General features: G+C 38.5%; 1 protein-coding gene across 4 annotated transcripts in view; it reads left to right on the forward strand.

Moving 5' to 3' along the window:
* Window positions 1–21,092, forward strand: part of LOC105498370 (prostaglandin E receptor 3) — a 204,093-nt gene that overhangs the window by 60,318 nt on the left and 122,683 nt on the right. The window contains exons 3-4 of one of the 4 annotated variants that reach the window (XM_011770437.3): window positions 17,489–17,580; window positions 20,090–21,039. The exons of 2 other annotated variants lie outside the window; for them this stretch is intronic. In XM_011770437.3, coding sequence (XP_011768739.1) covers window positions 17,489–17,580; window positions 20,090–20,096 — 99 coding nt within the window. In that variant the 3' untranslated portion in view covers window positions 20,097–21,039. Of the gene's footprint in view, window positions 1–17,488; window positions 17,581–20,089; window positions 21,040–21,092 lie in introns of those variants that run through there. One more of the 4 variants, XM_011770436.2, reaches the window with a different exon arrangement.

The following is a 21,092-nucleotide window of genomic DNA, read 5'->3' on the forward strand; positions in this document are numbered from 1 at the left end:
TACTAGCTGTATGACTGAGGGTAAATTACTCACCCTCCTCGGGGCTCAGTATTTTCATTTGTAAAGGTATTAGTACTTTCCTCTGGGATTACTATGAACATCAAATGAGCTAAAATGTGTAAAACTTTTAGAAAAGTACTTGATATTTAGTAGAACCAATTCAATGTAGACTATTATTATTATTTAAAGGGTTTCCAAAAGCTTTCCTAACCCTATAGGATCTACCATAAGACCTATAATCTAAGAATTTTCATTTCTTTGTGCAAGGACACAAAAAGCCCATCTTAGAAAGTAAATGTATTATCTGGGTAATAACACAGTAAATCACTGTCACTCTCATATGTCATAAATAACTATTTCCATTACCTCTAGCTACTTAGTAAGGCCATAGAGGAATGGGACATAGAAGAGTTAAGCCTTAATGATGAGTTAGAGTTAGGATTTCTTTGGAAAAACCTGGGAAAGACATGAAGGGCTGGAAGGGAGCAAATCTCAAGAGAAGACAGACACCTGAAGCTATTGTAGACCTTTTCAAAATTCTCTTCTGGGTCCACCTCAGAGACTGTGGCATGGAATGCATCTCCCTGCAGTTCCCAGACAGGACTGGTGTCAGGGTCTCCGTGTGCTCACTCCCTAGCAACCTTTCCTCCCTGTCTCATTCCACATATATTCTCTATACCCTAGCCTTCTGGCTCGGATAGTGTAATGAAAGTAGCAGTGGAAAATTAAAGAAAGTAGGCTTTTAAGGGAAGACTGAGGGTTTGGAGAGGAGAGGATAAGAGAGGAAATATCTCACCAGTCAGCCTCAGGGATAGTGAGCAGAGAGTGAGTAGGGTTTCCAAGAAAGGAGCAGTAAAACCAAAGTGTAATGTCCACAGGCCAGTTCCTCTTTTGCCATGTTTCCTTGGACTGTCAGAAGTGTGAGGGTAGGGCCAAGTCCTGAGTATATGTCCTTGTAGAGTGCCTCGTTTTTCTAGATTGTATTGGAGAGTGGGAGTTCTAAAGGTATGTGTGTGAGTGTCTGAGAGAGAGAAGAATTGAGTGGAATTTAAGGTTAGGTGACTTTTATTATTAATCAAATGGAAGCCCAAGGTCAATGAGATGCACATGGGAAGGAAGCCTATGAAATGAATGACATTCAGAAGGCAGTTCTCGACAGTAAATTCAAATAACCTGCTTTCTTGTGAGCAAGAAATTAAATCTTCCCTTCACTATTTGTGAAATGGAATTGTAGCATTTTTCATTCTGCTCCAGGTAAACACAGATAATCTAGAGTTTTTATTGCTATTAATATTAATCTCCATGTTATATGATTGTGGAGTGATACACATCAGTTAGTTAAATATTTTAGTTTCAGCCAGGTGCAGTTGCTCATACCTGTCATCTCAGCACTTAAGGAAGCCGAGGTGGGAGAACTGCTTGAGCCCAGAAATTCAAGAACAGCCTGAGCAACACAGTGAAACCCGGTCTCTACAAACATAAAAATTAGCCAGGTGTGGTAGTGTGCACTTGTAGTACCAGGTAATTGGGAGGCTGTGATTATGCCACTGCACTCCAGCCTAGGCAACAGAGCAAGACCCTGTCTCAAATATATATATATGTACCTATATGTATTTATATGTGTATATACATGTATATAAAATGCATGTGTGTATATTTTTCACATATATGTGAAAAATACATACATATACATACATGTATATCATGCCCAGAAGCTTGATGTGTATATACACGCATACATATATGTATGTATATATTTTCATATATGTATTTTTACAAATACCTGTATATATGTGAAAATATATATGCGTGTGTGTGTGTGTGTAGGTTCCATGGATTGGTAATACGTTTTTGTTAATTCAGAAGGCACTTCAATATTTTGTAAGTCCAGGTGCATTTTTACACCACTGATGCTTGGTCAATGCTATCAAAGTAAATGCTGCCATGTGAAATGTCTGGATGCTTGATCCTGAGTTGAAGAAATTTTGTTACACATAGTACTTAGATTTCAATCAGTAAGCGACATATTATAACTGCTCAGCCTTCTATAATGAGTTAATAAATTTATTTTTATTTTCAGTGTCAGTCCAAGTGCTTCTCAGCTAGTTTCAAAAGAAGCAGTTATGAGTTAGCCAAATACACATTCTCAATAATATTCTTTTAGCTAAAAATATTTGCATACGTGTAGCTCACGAAAACTCAGATATCATAAAAACAAAATTATTCTGCAGAACCATGAAAGTGAGAAAGTAGAGAAAATAAGTTAATGCAGGCAAAAAAAAGAGTCCCTTTTAAAAGGTAATTATTCCAGAAAACTGAAAACGGAGTGCCTCTCCCAGTGAAACATAAGTGAGCACCAAAATGATTTTAGTAACAACAATAACACTTAGACGTACATTTATTTTATTTGATTATCCCAACTTCCTTGTGTAGAAAATGGAGCTGCTGTTATCATTATCCTTATATTATAGATAAGAAACCAAGCTTTATAAAATTTAAGCAACTTTCCAGGTCTATAGTGAGTTAAGCTTCAAGCATTCTGATTTCAGTTCTGAGCTCTTTCCAGTGCCATTATCTGTATTGTAAACCCGGTATGAGGGCAGAGCAGATTTTTATTACACAGTAGTATGATACTATATCACCTCTCCACTTTAAGAATGTCAAAATATTGTACAAGTTTTGGGGAAATTACATGCAAACAATTTGAAATTATCATTAAACTTCTGGGCATGATACACAATAAAACCAGCCTCCTCATGTTAACTCCCAAAGCCTTGGTGACAGAACATTTTAGATAATTAATTTCATTTTAGGCTAGCTATAATGAAAGCTCTTGGTTTCCTTTTATAAGTGTGGCTTCTCTTCACATTACTTTAAGTTTTCTCTTGATAACTGCTCAGAATTTATTCTGGCTGATGGGATGACTTTATCAGCATGTTAGGTTTTGGTGAGCTTCAGAAAAAAACAAAAAATAAATAAAACAATGGTTAAAAGAACACAGAGGGGTATCTCTTTCCTATTTATATAAATTCTGGATATAGACAGTCCAGGGCTGATCTGGCTACTCCTGGTTATCAGAGATTGGAGCTATTTCTAGCTGTCATTCTTAGTGCACAGCCTCATAATCCAATATAGCTGCTTGAGCTCCAGCCATTATTCTGCCTTCTGGTCAGCAGGAAGGAGGAAAAGTAAATAAAGAAGGGTGTGCCTCTTTCCTTTAAGGAGAATTTTTAGAAGTCTCATCACTTCTACTCACAAATAATGGGCTGGAATTTAGTCACGTTGCCACAGCTAACTGGGAGAGAGTCTGGAGATGCAGTGTTTTAGTTGGCACTCAGCTCACAATCAGAGCTCTGGCAGAAAGAGAGGAGAGTGGATGCTAGGAAGCAATTGGAAGCCTCTGCCACAGTCCAAGAATGGTTCTTTGTTTTATGTACCCATATTGCATGACTTTTAAAACTTCCTATGGGTTATTTTATGTCAAAGAATTTATCAAGGTTTTGCTTGAAGATCACAGTTACTATATTACTAAGAATAAGAGAAGCTGAATGATAAATAATTTGCTATATTACTTCATATTTAAAATTAAACAACTGGGTTTTTAACCACTTTTATGTAAGATCCAGATTCCAAATGGTCATATTGTGACTAATGGGGCTTTAGACACTTGTATTTTGATACTCCTATCACTTAGAGAAATGAGAATGCATTGTGAATTTAGGCACTTCATAACCACTAACTACATACAATTTACACTACATAATGCGAGCTGTTTAACAACAAAACATTTTTATTGGTGAGGAGTCAAAGTTTTCTTTTAATGCCTAGCATAGTGTCTTACACATGAAAGATATGTAACCAATGAGGGCTAAATTGAATTGACCTTCACTACTCAGTTGAATTTATTTATTGGATGTATAAAAGACCCTTGACAGCTTCTGCTAGTATCCAATAATTATTCTATGGCAGTGTCACACTGGGTGTGATCTAATTTGATTGTATTGTGGTTATGCCTATGCACAGCTGGGAACACAGGGGACAAATCTCTTCTCAGCTGTGTTAAATGTTTTGCCCCAGACAGTGAGCACACCTGCAGCCTCAGGGACTAGGAAATCCTCCAGAATACTGAAGTGCATAGAGATCAATCAAATCAGCTCTTACTTGGAAAATAAAGATCGATTTATCGTGGAACTACTTAGTGCAATTACCGTATTTATGATAGACTTTAATCTTATTTAATCCTTCTCAACTATTGAGGTGGTAATATACTAGAAGAGTACATTTAATCTTTTCTTTTTATCTGAGCTGTATTTCTTATAATTTACCTTGTAAAACTGTAGATAAAATTGCAATAAGACCCTTGATTGACTCCTGTTACTGATGATACAACAAAACATAACTTACATGTTTTGTCAGACTTAATTTGTCTTTAGACGTATATTCTTAACTTGTTTGGAATTAGAATGGCCTTGTTTTATTAGTTATCTTTAACACCGTTTCTGTTTCCTTCCTGGTCACCGTTATAATACCTCAAACTGGAAAAGAAAAGGCTCATATTCACAGATTTATAAAGGGGAAAACCATAACCATATTTTTTTAGTGCCATTGATAGCTCTTTGGCTCTTAGAGTCTTTGTTTTGCTAATGGCCAGGGTGAAAATTATACAGTGTACAACGAGGCTGTAATACAATTACAGTAAATACTAATTGTAAAATTAATACAATTTTAGGTGCTTAAAGATATCTGTTTAAAATTTTTCTCGATAGAACAAAACTCTCACAAATGTTTGGTCTCTGCTGGCTGGAGCAGGAGCTAGGAGGTAGAAGAGTAGGAGATAGGTTCTTGATCTTGCAGTTGAAGATATTTTGTCAATCCATTATTTTCTTATTTTGGATTAATTCAGTCTCTTTGAGGCAAATGTTATCTTTCATGGTTTCTCCCAGCACGCCCTTCCCTTAGCCAAGATGGCATCTGTGTGAAGGAGAAAGCTCACATGCCGTTGTGATAATGCAGGTAAGTGAAGGGAGGCAGCTTATCAAAAGCAGGTCCTGATCCTGCCCTTTAGGTCCTCCCTGAAATCTCCAGAATCAATTGTTGTCTTGCCTGGTTGCTAGACAGCCACTGGCATCCACCATTGATTTCAATGCTGGTGAAACCTGGGAACAGTTTCCTCAGCATGTTCTTGCCTTGTGGTCCTGCTTCCTTGACTTGGCCCCACTGTCATCTCAGTGGCACAGAAGACTCTTGAGGCACAGCCACTTCCTTCCTCTAGTCCATTGCCTTAGGCTCGTTCCCTCATAGGAACTGCTGTCTCTGCCATGGTGTTATGTGAAAGGGGTCCCGATTCAGATCCCAAAAGACGGTTCTTGAATCTCAGGCAAGAAAGACTTCAGGGTGAGTTTACAGAGTAAAGTGAAAGCAAGTTTATTAAGAAAGTAAAGGAATAAAAAATGGCTACTCCATAGACAGAGCAGCCCCGAGAGTTGCTTGTGGCCCATTTTTATGGTTATTTCTTGATGATATGCTAAACAAGGGGCTGAGTATTCATGCCTCCCCTTTTAGACCATATAGGGTAACTTCCTGTTGTTACTGTGGCATTTGTAAACTGTCATGGTGCTGCTGGGAGTGTAGCAGTGAGGATGACCAGAGATCACTCTTGTCGCCATCTTGGTTTTGGTGGGTTTTGGCCAACTTCTTTACCAAAAGTGTTTAGTCAGCAAGATCTTTATGACCTGTATCTTGCGCTGACCTCCCATCTCATCCTGTGACTTAGAATGCCTAACCGTCTGGGAATGCAGTCCAGTAGATTTCAGAGTTGCTCTGGTTCAAATGCCTCTAACAATGTCATCTTGGCCCTAATCATAGCTGTGACAGACTGCCACTGCTACTACTTGAGACCGTCACTATGACAGTTACTACTGTTACTGCCTGAGAAGGTCATTACAAGACTGAATAAAGTGACGAACATGGAAATGAAAACTTAAGACAAAAGTAACTATTTTAAGGAAGGGTCCAGGGGTAGAAGAGAACTCCCTGTTTTTAGGGAGCAAAGGCAGCCCTTTGTATTTATTGGGTAGAAAGAACACGGAGGAGGAGGTAATGACTGGTCAGCTGCTTAATTGATCACAGGTTCACATTATTACTAACAGGCTTCACATTTGCCTAATCACAAGAAACACTTGTGCCTGGATTGTGACTTCCCTCCCGCAGTTCTTCTGCGTGGCATACAGTTTGTCAGTTTGCCAACATTCTGCATTTATGAGAAACAGTTTACTGTTTACTCACATAGCCTCCAGTAGTACACTGAGTTGATCACGACCCTCACTCTTTCGGCCTCCAACAATAGCAACTCCATGGCAGTCTCTATGGTGTACAGCTTTCCACTGCCTTCCATAAACCCCAGGAAGAGTTCAGGAAGGCTGGAGGAGAGTCAGGGAATGGTAATTGGCTTTCTCCTTCATGTCCACACATACATGCGGTGACACCTCATCAGCCTGTATACTAAACAGCTTGTGACCATTTCTTCTTTCTCTGTGATGTTTCTGTTCTTTCTCCTGCTTCTGGATTTTGACTCTGAGGCCATTGTAATGGAGAAGTAAGGATGTTGTCTCCTACTCCTCTTTCTATGCTCTCCCCTCTTCTAGCACTAGAAGGATTTCGTCTGCAAAGGACCTTCCTTGCAAAGGTTTCCTCCTGCTGCTCAAGTTGGCATTGGCTCTCCCTTTTCCCTAGGGCTATCATGATGGAAGGGTTTGCATGAGAGTGGGAAGGGGACAGAAGACAATATTATCACCAATTCAGGAAAATGTATTGGGAAGTTTTTGAAGATTTAGAGAACATTTTTATTGTTTCACCAAAATATCTCTTTAATTTTTCTGAATTGTGTAACTTTATCCTTAACTGTCTTTAAAAAATACGTATTTTTCTTTTTTTTTTTTTTCCTTTAAATTATTAACTAAGTTAAAGGGCTTTCCTTATTGACTTAAATTTTTTTAAATTTTATTTCTAGAGACAGGGTCTCACTGTGTTGCCCAGGGTGGAGTGCAGTGGTACAATCATAGTTCACTGCATCTTCTAACTCCTGGGCACAAGGGATTCTCTCATCCTCCCACCTCAGCCTCCTGAGTAGCTGGGACTATAGGCTCACACAGCACACCTGACTAATTTAAAACTTTTTTTTGGTAGAGACAGATCTTGCTGTGTTGCCCAGGCTGGTCTCAAATTCCTGGCCTCAAGTGATCCTCCCACCTCGGTCTTGCAGAGTTACCATTACTGTTTTATTAGTAGAGCAACTTTGAATAGTTAGAATAATTTTGTTAATTTAATGAATTTTTGTTTTTTGTTTTTTGTTTTGAGACAGAGTCTCACTCTATTGCCCAGGCTGGAGTGCAGAGGTGTGATCTTGGCTCACTGCAACCTCCATCTCCCTGGTTCAAGTGATTCTTGTGCCTCAGCCTCCCAAGTAGCTGGGATTACAGGTGTGTGCCACCACACTTGGGTAATTTTTGTATTTTTAATAGAGACTGGGTTTCACCACATTGGTCAGGCTGGTCTCAAACCCCTGACCTCAGGTAATCCACACCCATTGGCCTCCCAAAGTGCCAGGATTACAGGCATGAGCCACCGCACCCAGCCTTGATGAACTTTAATAATGTTACTATTTATATCGATTAGCAACATAGCAGATACTCACAACAGCTAAACCATACAGAACTGTTTATCTAGTAACAACAATTTCTGTACTCAACCCAATGGTTATGTGTACAATTCGTCCTCCGGGCAGTTCAGGCTTTCCATGGCAATAAATCCCTGGGAACTAGGACCTTTCAGGAGGCAGCCTCTTGTTAAAGTCTGCTTCCAGGGATATGGCTGTTTCCTCATGGTTCTGAGAGCCAAGAGGTTCTATTTGTGGAACAAACCAACCAAATTCAGTGAATCAGAAAGTGACAAAGATAGTTCAGGGAAGGATTAGTCTCTAGACTACTGTATTTTTGATACCAATAATTGTTCTTCCTTTTGCTTGTTTTACCTTTACAGAGCTGGGAGCACATAAAAGATAAGGCAGGATGTGAATTTGACCAGGTGTTCATGTTTATCACCAGGCTGAAAGAAAAAAATTCTCCCTTTGGCACATAAAGAGCCTTCTAAATCAGACAGCAAATCATAACTAGTGTCACTCTGTGTCAGGCATTGTGCTGCGTTCTTTAGAGGTACAGAATACTTATGACACAGTCTCTGGTTTCAAAAAGCTTGAGTCTTGTTGAAAAGATTATCCATTCATTCACTAAATATTTAACGAGTTCATACTATGGGATAGGCACTGTGATATGTGAGCATAGAGCAGAAACGAGGTAGATTTGAACCCTGCCTCAATGGAACTGATAATCAAGTGGTACTGATAGTCAATGACTGACTCTGGATGTTTCCAAATATCCCCAGTTCTAGCCATAGAAAGTTCCTTTTTTTTTTTTTTAAATTAATTAAAAGAACGCAAGCACATCCTGGGTGACTTCATGAGATGAAAGCACTCTGATGGTTCCGGGGAGTGATTAGGTTCTGGCCGTCACTGACAGGCCTCCCTCTGGGCTGTGCTCTTGCATTTCCACAGGTCCCTTCAGGCTCTCTCTGATCTGTTTCTCTAGGTGGCTCTCCTCTCTCCACTGTGCTTCTAGTCAGTCTGGGAAGCCTCCTTTTTTCATTCTTCAAAGCTTCACCCTCATACAGCTCCTTATTCACTGATTTGTGTAGCTTCTTTTTAGAAATTTGTGATTTATTTTATTTTTAATTGACAAATAGTCACTGTATATGTTCTGTATTTATAGGGTATGATGTGATGTGTTGATATATGTTTATACTGTTCAGTGATTAAGCCAATTAACAAATCTATCACCTCTTTATTAGTCTTTACTGAGACCTTCAACTGAGCCAAGGGTGAAGGGGGTAGGAGGAAGTGAAAAAACAGTGGAATTTAAAAGCAGAGATAACTATTCCTAATGGTTATTGACTGCTCCCTTTCATAGATGACCACAAATGGACAGTACATTTTTTAGCTCTGCTAATATGGAGTGGGAGAGAGAGAGGAATGATGGTGGAGAGGTGGACAGGACACTTGTGGCCCGTGAAGTAGATATTCATCTTTATTTTAAGGATAATAGAAAAAAAAGCAGCAATTTTATGAAACATGTATGTTGGGATGTCTGTGTGTGTGTGTGTAATGAGCAGATTCTCTTTAGAAAAGGTTGTGTGGAGAATGGCTTAGCTACCAATATTAGGTGGCATATGCTAGATGCTGGATGAGCAGGAGTAGTGTCATATACTGATCAATGTTTTCCCTCCCAAATCTGACAGTAGATCTGTCAGACATCAGGAATTTCTTCCCAACAGCCCGGGGGGGGGGGGTGGAATACTGCAGTCCAATCACAAATGATAGTCCCAAAGTGGGAGGCAGCAGGTGTAAGACTGAGCTTATTTATGTAGCAGGTCTGTGTGATTACACACACTATTGTAAAATATACCTGGTAGAATAATTTCATGGAGAAAACATCCCTCTTGACCTGGTATCAGAAGTAGATGTACAGGGAAGTGAATGAAGCTGAAGTTTCAAAATCTCTCACTTGCACAGGCCTTTTCCTAGGGACCTAGTTTTATATTCATTTTATTAAAGAAAGTTTTATACTCTTCAGATGCCACAAAACCTGGATCCACCTCTGTCCAGTATAGTCTCCATGTATTCATGGAGAAAGTGGAATTTGAACTTGCCCTTCAAAGAAAATTAGCCTGTGCATGTCAAAAGGAATGGGAGCCCATTCTGAATGAGGATAACTGTGGGGGCAGCGTGGAGGGTGCACTGGAGGGCCATGAGTCAATTAATTGATGGGTACTAGGGATCACTAAAGCAAGTGTCGGATACCCAAACTCATCACCTAAGGTGTTTGTGTTGGTTGGTTATTTACGTTCTTTGGGCCATAGGAAATAGATCACCACTTACATTAACTTAGGCAAGAGGAGGTTTATTGTAATAGAAACAGCATTATGAGCCATGCACAGTGGCTCATGCCTATAATCCCAACACTTTGGGAGGTTGAGGCAGGAGGATCACTTGAGCTCAGGAGTTAGAGATCAGCCTAAGCAACATAGTGAGACCCTATCTCTACAAAAAGTAAAAACATTAGCAGGGTGTGGTGATGCATGCCTGTAGTCCCAGCGACTTGGAAGCCTGAGGTGGGAGGCTTGAGCCCAGGATGTCAGGTTATAATGAGCTGTGATTGTGCCACTGCACTCCAGCCTAGGTGACCAAGACAGAGTCTGTCTTGAAAGAAAGAAAGAAAGAGAGAGAGAGAGAGAGAGAGAAAGAAAGAGAGAGAGAGAGAGAGAGAGAAAGAGAGAAAGAAGAAAGAAAGAAAGAAAGAAAGAAAGAAAGAAAGAAAGAAAGAAAGAAAGAAAGAAAAAAAGAAAGAAAGAAAGAAAGAAAAGAAAGAAAGAGAAAGAAAGAAAGAAGGAAAGGAAGGAAGGAAGGAAGGAAGGAAGGAAGGAAGGAAGGAAGGAAGGAAGGAAGGAAAGGAAGAAAAGAAAGAAAAGAAAGAGGAGGGGAGGGGAGAGGAGGAGAGGAAAAGAAAAGAAAAGAAAAGAAAAGAAAAGAAAAGAAAAGAAAAGAAAAATGAAACAACATTATGGCTTGGAGTATGTAGGCTGGAGTTGGAGAGTAGATTAAGATCCCAAAAATCAACAACTGGAGGAAATGGAATCCCTTGCCTATTGTCCACCATTATTGGACCCAGCTATTTTCTGCTTGTCATAATTGTGTTTCTATTAACAGTTGTCTATTTTTTTCTCTGTATTGTCAATATAATTTCTTAGCTTAATCATCTTCTTCCTCATGGCTCTGTTCCTGATACTAATCTTCCTTATTTTCTTGAGATTCTCAAGAAAGGAAGTCTCTTCCTTATAAGGTCGCTTTTCCTTGACCGGCAAAGTCATAGATCAGTGGCTAACCTGTGGCTTGAGCTTGCACATCTTGTCCAATCAAGTATGTCTAAAATGTACAGAATCTTTGCACAAAATAGGTGACCTGTAGTTGCCCCTTCAGCAGAAGTTGTGGGACAGGGAATTTTCCTTACAAGAACCTGTAGGTGAGGCTAGCACAATAAATGGCCTGTCCGTTATGGCCGAAATAGGAATAGCTAATATTTTCTGAGTGCTTACTTTGTGTCATTGTGTCAGATTCTGTTCTAAGTGCTTAATATACATTAACCCCTTTTTTAAAAATTTAAGAGTCAGGGTCTTGATCTGTCACCCAGGCTGGAGTGCATTGGTGCAATCATGGCTCAAATTCCTGGGCTCCAGGAATCCTCCTGCCTAGGTCTCCCAAAGCGCTGGGATTACAGACATAATGGGTGGTCTGCATTAACCCTTTAATCCCACCAACAATCTTATAGGGGTAGTTACAACCTTTATTCCCATTCCACCAAGAAGGAAACTGAGGCCCAGCAAGTTGCAGTAACTTACCCAAGGTCACGCAGCTAATAAGTGGTGGAACCAGGATTCCAGCTGGGCAGTATGTTCTAGAGTTTACCCTTCTTCCTGCCTAGGGTTTTTGGCTATCAATCTCCCCAAACTATGTCAAAGTTCCCACTTATTTGAAAGTGGTAACAGTTCTATTTCTCTAATTGCCATCCAGCTCTATCCAATCTTAGTCCAAAAGTGAAACATCCACAATAACCAGCTGTATTTGCTCGCTGCCTTCCACTGTTGCTCATTCAGTCCTGTCTTTGTTCAAGCCGTTCCCTGCCCCCTTCCAGTTATTTTCATGCTCTGCACCTCCTTATGAAACCTTAACTCCCCTCAGTTACTTTTATATTTCCCCTTTCTCTGAATCCTTAAGGCTTCTACAGTCTGTACTATTGTGAGGAGACCAGTATAACTGCATTTAAGGTCTATTATCTTTAGAATATATTTTGATGTTTTAGAAAGAGAAAAACACAGAACCCCCTTAAAAGATGAAGATTCAGAAAGCAGTGCTAGAAGTTACAAAGCCTAGTAACTGTACAATCTCTTTGGATAGTGAGGCTGTAAAAACTCCAAAAGATGAAGTTAAATTGAGGAGACGGTTGTAAGGCATTAGAGGCTTTAATACAGTTTGAGTTGCTCAGAGTCTCATGAAGGGGTGTGAGAATGTTCATTGGAAGGAGAGTCCCTGGCCTACCCACTTTGTTTCCCCAGGCAGTCTGAATCCTGAGAGGAAAGATAAGAAAGGAAGGCAACTTTGGAAAGTAAGAAGGGGAAACAGTTTATTTTTGTTGTTAGTGTGATAGAGCAGGCCCCGGACTAGAAATGATGGCTCACACCCAAAAGAGCGAGTAAATAAGGACAGTAGATAACGTGCCAGCTATACCCATTTCCTCAGAATTCTGCTGAAGTGACAAGTCTATCTGTATTCCCTGTACAGAATAACTAATAAATTTTTTATGAAAGCTATCTTTTTACAACTAAATCATGGATTAGGCACCAAAAGCCTGGTTTCTAGTTCTGGTTCTAGGTCTAGATTTGAGCAAGTCAACTTCACTCAGCTTAATTTTTTTTTTTCACCTATAAAATAGAAATAATATCTACTCACTTATAGACATTGTATGTAAAAACATGTAGAAGAAATCGTTCATTCAAACATCACATAGGAATTAAACCACGTTGTGGCTGACTCTGGTTTAGTCACTGAGGTTCCATCAACAAACAGAAACATGAAAATCTCTGCTCTTGTGGGGCTCACTGAGTGGTATAATTGGCCCAGCTCACATGTTTTAGTTTCTTAACCCTGCTCAGTTATCCACACTTTTATTTTTTTAAAGAAACAAGCATTTGCTCAATAAGGTATGTCCTAGGCTATTTATGCGGGGATTAAATCTACAAATCTATTACTGGGCCTAGTGATAGAGCAGAAAGAGGAAGCTAGATTCCAGATAGGACTTTGCTGCAAGCTCACTTTTTGACTGTAAAAAAAGTGGCTTCGTATCCTCATCTGTAAATAAGAGAGTTGGATTACATCATCTCCAAGGCTCCTCTTAGCTTTAAAATGTGCAGTTTCGTTTACGCCCACAGGGATCACTACTCTCTTGGTGGCTTGGTGCCTAAGAAGAACTTGCCAATGCTCAGAATATAGGCTGCAAATTCTAACAAAGTAGATGATGGTGAACATCACCATCTTATGCTCTGGACTGTGACTATGTGCCATTTTCTATTATTTCTTGTTATTTCAATTGCTTCCCAACTAGGGTACACACTCCTGCAAGGCAGGAATCAAGAAGTGCATTATACATATTATTATCTGGATCAGGAAAGACTCCTTTGATATCAGAAGCCTGGATTTGTATTTCTAAAATTATCTGTATTTTCCCCCTTGAGTAGGTCAAATCCTACTACCTTATATGTTTTGCTTATTAATTTGACCAATTAACTCTATTTTATGTCATGAACAATATAAAATTTAGTTCTACCCTTATCAGAATAATGTGTTCATTCCAGCTTAATGAAGTTTCACTATACTTGCATAAAAAGCAGGGGGAGGTTTGTCAATTCTAGAACTTAATATGCAGTACAGGTATGTCTAGCCTGAGTACTACAATACCAGATGAGAGCATATACCAAAAGTTTCTAAGAGACTAGTTTTATTAGCACAGGAATGAAAAACAATTACAGAATTTGAGGGAGTGAGGCAGTAGAGTGTGGTTAGGACCTGTGTTCTGGAACTGGACTCCTGGCATTTGAATTCAAACTCTGCCACTCACCTGGAGGTGACCCTAGGCGAGTTACTTTACCTATCTATGCCTCCGTTTCTGCATATCTCAAGTGAAGATGATAAGAGTACCAATTACAAATAATTAAATGAATTATTATTTGTAAAGTGTTTGAACAGTGTCTGACAAAGGGAGAGGACCTTCTAATTCTGGTCAGTTGTTTAGGAGGGAGTTAAAAGGAGAGGAATTAGGAGCATCTGACACTGTATGTCACTTAAAAAAGCTGGTGGTAAAGGAAGGCAAAACATTGGACTGCGCTTGTAGGAAGGAGTAGAGACAAACAGTCAAGCACAGGTGTTTGTGTGTATTGGTTTCCCAAGACAAGGGAAGCCTCCACATATCTGAAAGTGGATGGAAAGGAGCCAGTGGTCAGGAAGTTGGAAGAGGGAGGGGATAGCTATGGGAGCGGGATGACCTGTAACAAGGACTCAATTAATCAGAGGTGAAGAGAGGGAATTCTAGGATAGTTTTCTCTTTGTTCCTTCAAAATCTAGCTAGCTTTATGCCATGTTACAAATCTGGCCTTGAAATTCTGAACGTGACAGCACAGACCATCATAGTCCTCAGTTATTCAGGATCAAGCAGTGTGGATGGGGATAAATTAGTGAGCTGGTGTGGGTGAGCAGAGATAACTATTAACGACATGATGGAAAGTAGCTATAACCCTGTGGTACAGCTGGGTCATTCTGGAAGGAATGATGCAGACAAACTAGCATAGTGTTCAGCCCACAGAGGCAACATGGCTCTGTGAATACAGGCATCAGGCATCCTCAGCTAAACCATAAACAGCCACAGAGTCTACAAATGAGCCATAGCAGAAGGCCAAACAAATGAGCTATGCTTGTGTAGTCTCCATTTAGTGTCTGTGGCATCTGCATTCACACATCAATCATCTTTCAGAATTGCCATAGGAAAACAATTTAGCCCAAGAGTTAAATTCAAATTGGAAGGTCAACACTGACCCTTCCTCCAAGTACACTGATAAATAGTCTGCACCACCTTAACTGAATTATTTTAAAATACCCTGTAACACAGTTTAGTAAGTAAAGCTGTCTAAATTGAAATCTTTGGGCTCTCACATCCAGAGGGAGGATAAATTTTGCTGGCAGACTGGATATCTTATATACTTGGAAATTTGGGAAGAGCGCAGCAGAGCCGTAAGTTTAGTTGGAACAAGAACAAGATTTATTTCAGGCAGGAAGATCCTAGGCAGCATGAAGGAAAATCTTTATGGCTGCAAGAGCTGATATGTCTAAGAGAGGCTCATTAGTACCTGCTCATTCTTATACTTTCAGGTCAGGCCATATTTGGTATGAACGAAGATCAGGGTACTAAAGGGTTTAAGCATGAAACGAAATTAAAGGCAAAGGGGTTTGGCATCACCTGGCATATGGTAGTCTTTATCTTTTAGAAATGGGAAACTTTCAAAGATAGTTATGATTTGCCAAGATTTGCCTTGGAAACAATATGAAGGACATGTTAAGGAGAAGGAAAACTTGGGTCAGAAACAGTAGTAACAAGGCTATTAGTAGATCAAATCATATATAATCTCCAATACACAACAATTTTTAAAAATGGAATTGATTTTTTGGAGCAGTCCATAGCAGAATTGAGAATTACAGAGATTTTTCACAGACCCCCTGTCGCCACATATGCATAGCTTCCTCCATTATCAATGTCCCCTACCAGAGTGGTATATTTATTGCAGTTGATGAATCTACAGTGACACAGCATTATTACCCAAAGTCCATAGTTTCCATTAGGGTTCACTGGGTTTGGAAAAAATGTATAATGACATGTCCACTATTATGGAATTGTAGATTAGCTTCAGAGCCCTAAAAATCCTCTGTGCTCCACAGACAATGCCTCTAGGGAAACATATGCTTCAGAACTCTTGGCTCTTGACAAATTACCTTGCAGTGCTTCTTCTTTTAGGTTGTTTTTTTTTTTTTTTTTTAATGTAATCTCCTGCTATTTGCATTGTACAGGTATGTGATATCGAAATTCCTACAGCTGTAGTCTGCTTCTAAAGTTTAGCCAACAAATAATGCAAGCCCAAGGGCATTTCCTTAGTTAAAGCAGGGCTCTAAATAAGAAACAAGCAGCATAAAAGCAGGAAGAGGAACCTAGTGGTCAGCTAAGGTGAGAACTTATCCTAACCAGATCGTTCCTTAGCAGATGGAGAATCTTCTCACATAGGAGTACAATGGGGGCTTTGAAAGTCTTGCAGAAAAAAAATGTTAAAAAACCCAAAAACTTGTTTTCCTTTCTCTTCAAAGTCTGACCAGTCTTCCAGAACCATAAAATCTCTGTGCGAATTGCCACTAAACATTTTCTGTTTGCTGTGGAATAGGTATTGGTCAAAGTGTAACTTCTGCTGCAAAGAAGACATGGCATTTTATGATTCTTCACACAGCACTGCCTGCCTAAAACAGAAATCATCCATTAGCTTAACACAGTTAAGAATTGGAAAACTATATGTCTGTCTGGACAGCTTGTATAAGGCCATGCCACTTAAGATGGCCATGTTGCTTAAGATAATCTTAATTAAATTTTTGAGAGAGAAAATAAAACCTTAGGAAGCCAATTTAAAAAGACTAAAGAAACATTGGATTTTATTTTTTTCTCCTTTCTCTTGTAACACATTTTTATGAGGAATTCATTTTATTCTGTCTTTTTCTTAAAGACAATTACTGAGAAATTTATTTAAAAAAAAAAAAGGAATCCTTTTTTGGCTGTAACATCCAATGAATTTAGGAGATGTGTAACATGGAGAATGCTGTTGAGGGATGGGCCTCGGGACTGGCTGTGCAGCATTGTCCGTTCAGGCCACAAATGCCTATCCACCATGATTTCTGTGCCAGGCACTGTGGTAGCTGCTGGAGACTCAGTGGTAAGCAAAACCAGGCATGGTTCCTGCTCTCATGAAGCTTATAGCTTAGGTACAATGACACATATTCAATAAATAATCACACACATAACTATACGTTTCATATAACACCAGTTCCTGAAAGAAAAATAATAGTAGATGTCGTATAGTGGGGGACCAGTCCTAGTCAACAGGATGTTCTCCAAGGAAGTGATTCTCCAAGTTGAGATCTATCAGATGAGTAGAAGTTAGCCAGGTGATGAAAAAATGGAAGCATACTCCAGGCAGAAGAAAGTGCAAGTACAAAGGCCCTGAGGTATAAAGGAGGATGACACTGTTCTTAATATTCGAAGATGGCTGGTATAGCCTGAGCACAGAAGATGAAAAAGGCAAAAAGTTTGAAAAGAGGCTGAAGTTGTGTCCTGAGGCCAGATAAAACAGCCCTTGATGTCATGTTAAGAATTCTAGTCTTTATCCCAGAGCAATGGGAAATCACGAAAAATAATCAGCTGGAGGGTGGTTGAATTAGATTTCTCTTCACCAGTCACTTGAGGTCAATGAGTTCTTACTCAGTGTTTAACAAGTGCTGTGATAACTTCCCCAGTCATATCAGACATGGTCTCGGCTCGCAAGTGGTATTTGATGTCTAAGTGTCGGAGGAAATAAGTGTGAGTCAAAGCTTGGAAGTAGAAATGAGATGGTCCTAGGAAGGTAATATCTAAAACATCCTTATTCATCATAGCCAAAGTGACTTTGATATGCACCTTTTGGTTTTGCTTTTCTTTCAAAATACTCAAAGAAGTGTGCTGTGAAATCCTCTGTCTGTTCACAGATCAGGTACCACACAAACAACTATGCATCCAGCTCCACCTCCTTACCCTGCCAGTGTTCCTCAACCTTGATGTGGAGTGACCATTTGGAAAGGTGAGATTTAGAAACTGCCGGGATTTACAGCATAGCCTCGTCCCATCTCTCAGTTCTAATCTGAGTTCATGCTACAAAGGCAGAGTATCTCTGAGAATTAAAATGCAAATTAAACGTATACGTCTGATTAAGAGTACTAGATTCCTTAGAGGAATTGTTGTTTTTAAAACTCTACTTAAGTTTCCTCCAACCAAGAGGTTTTTGAAACTGACTCGAGTCTGATCTTGTGACTGATCAAGTCTCTTGCCATGAAAGAATCTGCAAGTCACTGATTTTTTCATAGTAAGGACAGTTTCCAGGAGTATGTTAAGGCTAAGCTACTCCTATTTTAATTAGGTATCAGAATCCAGCGTGTTCGCCATATGGCTCATATGGCTAGCACACTCTTAGTTGAACTTTTGATTAGATCTATTTTGAATAAAACATGTACTTCAATGAATGAATACTCTAAAAGGCAGAAGAACTTAATCCCAAATGTCACGTATCAAATTTCGAGCTTTAGCTTCCTCCCTCAAGCACCTCTTTTTAATATTTCTATTAGTGGACAATTGAGTGGAAAGTCTGCTGGGTATTATAGCATTGTGTGATTTTTTTTTTCTTTTTAAGAAAGACTGTGGAAAGGTTTATTTTTGCAGAGATAGCACACTTGACTTATCGATAAAATGGGTTGAACTCTTCATTTTAGTGAAAAAGCGTGCTCATTTTATTTTATTCTCTGGGTAATGTCAGGTACAGTAACTCCTTTGGTCAGTACAAGTTGTTATAATGGATATGAACATTCAAGCAGCTCCGTTTCTTTAGACATTTATCCTCCCATGGCTGAGGGAACTGAGAGATAATCTCCTGTTTTTCAGAGGAAGAGATGAATGTGTTTTTTCAATAGAGATATATAGTGTGCCACTTAGAAGATAAGAACAAGCTGGTTGATTCTAGAAAATAGCTTTAAAAGCAGGAGTCCAATACAATTTTTACTCAACTCACATTTATAATCCTATATCCTTCCCCACATCTATCTATCAATCATCTATCTATCTATCTATCTATCTATCTATCTATCTATCTATCATCTATCTATCTATATGTATAACACACACACACACACACACACACACACATATACATATGTGCACACTGGGTGCTGTTTTGCTATTAATACAGATTCCCCTAGAAAACAAATGAAGGGAAATGGAGAGAGACACCTTGTTTCCATCTCTTTTTTGGTAGGTTCACTCTAACTCCATTTTTGATTTTTTAAAGTAAATCTTATTATACTTTTGCTCAGTTATAAAAATAAGCCCTGTTCTCTATGGAAACTTTGGAAAATGATGAAAATTAGAAAAGCAGCTTACTAAACTTTAGTCTCACTAGCCAGTAAAAATTAAGTATCATGTTAGTGTATGTTTTTCTATACTTTTTTTCCTACAGTTCTTAAATTTTGTTTTACACATTTATGTTAATATTATGATATACATTTTTTAATCTTGTTCTCATTTTGTTTAGCATAAAATAAGCATTTCTCAGACTATTTGCAAATTATTTGTGAAGCCATTTTAATATTTATATAATAGCCTATCTAAATAATACACTATAGTTTACTTAACCATATGGTCAATTTTGTGGTCAAATTTGCCACACTGATGAAAATATTACTCTATCATTACCCAAGTACTGAAAGGCAGAGGTTTTAAAAAACTGCTTATGTATATATATTTTACCATAAGGAGACTTTATGGAATAATCAATATGTAATATTTAATATTCTTTAAAGATACATGTAATCAGACTGTTTGCTAAAATAATTAGAGAGATTTAAAATTTCATCGATCATGTGTGATAAAATTTGCTTTACTCTAATTGGCACTGTGTAGTATCTTAAAAAAAAATGAACAGAATACTTTAATTTTTTTTTTTTTTTTTTTTTGAGACGGAGTCTCTCTCTGTCACCAGGCTGGAGTGCAGTGGCATGATCTTGGCTCACTGCAACCTCTGCCTCCCAGATTCAAGCAAATCTCCTGCCTCAGCCTCCCAAGTAGCTAGGACTACAGGCACACGCCACCACGCCGAGCTAATTTTTTTATTAGTAGAGATGGGGTTTCACCATGTTGACCAGGATGGTCTTGGTCTCTTGACCTCACGATCCATTCACCTCGGCCTCCCAAACTGCTGGGATTACAGGCATGAGCCACTGCGTCTGGCCTACTTTGATGTTTTGATAGGAAAATGTTCTATTTCCTGGCTCTTTCAGCTTGTATTCTTCTTTATTTCTTTTTAGACTAGAGTTATATACTAATTGAAACTTATTTTTACAACAAGATTATTTGACCACTTATTGTGACTACAATTGCTTTTTTAAAAATAAAACACATGTAATTACTTCAAATGAGAATGTTTTAAATGTTAAAGCAAGCAAATTTATTACTTATATTTTACTCCTCACACCATACACAAAGTTATAAAAAAAAAAATCCCCATCCGTGCTTATTGCATCTTTCTCTCTCTATTCTAACAGACAATGAAAGAACGGAGTCGGACATTTTATTGCAATTCCTGCTTCCCTGAATTTGCGTATTTCTTCCCACCTGACAAGGAGAATTATATTTTGATTTGGATTATTTCTTCATTTTTATCGTTTATTTTAATGATTGTTTTGTTGGTAATATCCATGGAGATCAACTTTATTATTATTATCCATGCCTCCGAATATTAGATTGGTTTCTTGAATGGCATTTTGAATATACATTTAAGAAGTTGGGAAGAACTTCACAGATGATGATTGGAGGAAAAGTGATGAAAAGAAAGACCTGTGTTCCACGAATTTTCTCCAGCTTCAAACCTTTACATGAATCTTAACCGAAGTGGACATCTTAGGTTTCATGACAGCTTGATTTTACAATATGAGTTTGAAAAATCAGTATGAGTTTATGATGGTGAAAAGTCAACATATTGAGAGCAATAATTCAATTAATAGAATATGAACTTAATGAGATATAAAAGCAAATGAGGGCAGGAGGGAATAGTGACAAAAATATTTGTGCCCAATTATGATTAATGTTTTACAGATGTTGTGTCCTTGTGGGCTTAGCACGGAACTAAAAGTTTCTGAGTTTCAATTCTGGTTGTGTGTCATTTAGTAACTCAGGAATCTGATTAATTGTTATTTCTAAGCTTTTGACGACAAAGGAGTGATGCAGCTAAGGGCATCCTTGAAGTGTCATAAAAAACAAATTTGAGGTTGGATGATTAGCTGCACAGTTAGAGTGATAAAAATTCCAGGCATGCCTTCTGATTCACCACGATCAAGTCAGGATTTCTTAGTATTTCTTTGCTGGCAGCATATACAAAGGCAAAATTAATAAATAACATAGTTGTTGAATAACAAATTTTGTAACATTTTTATAAAACAAAAGAATCTATTTTGTCTGTATTAAATTAAAAAACTTTGTGGACTTTTAAAAGATACACTTGAGTCATCTAATAGTTTTCAAATGATATGCTTACCTGCTTTTAAATTC

This window comes from Macaca nemestrina, chromosome 1 (genome assembly GCF_043159975.1).
Source record: "Macaca nemestrina isolate mMacNem1 chromosome 1, mMacNem.hap1, whole genome shotgun sequence".
NCBI lineage: Eukaryota > Metazoa > Chordata > Mammalia > Primates > Cercopithecidae > Macaca > Macaca nemestrina.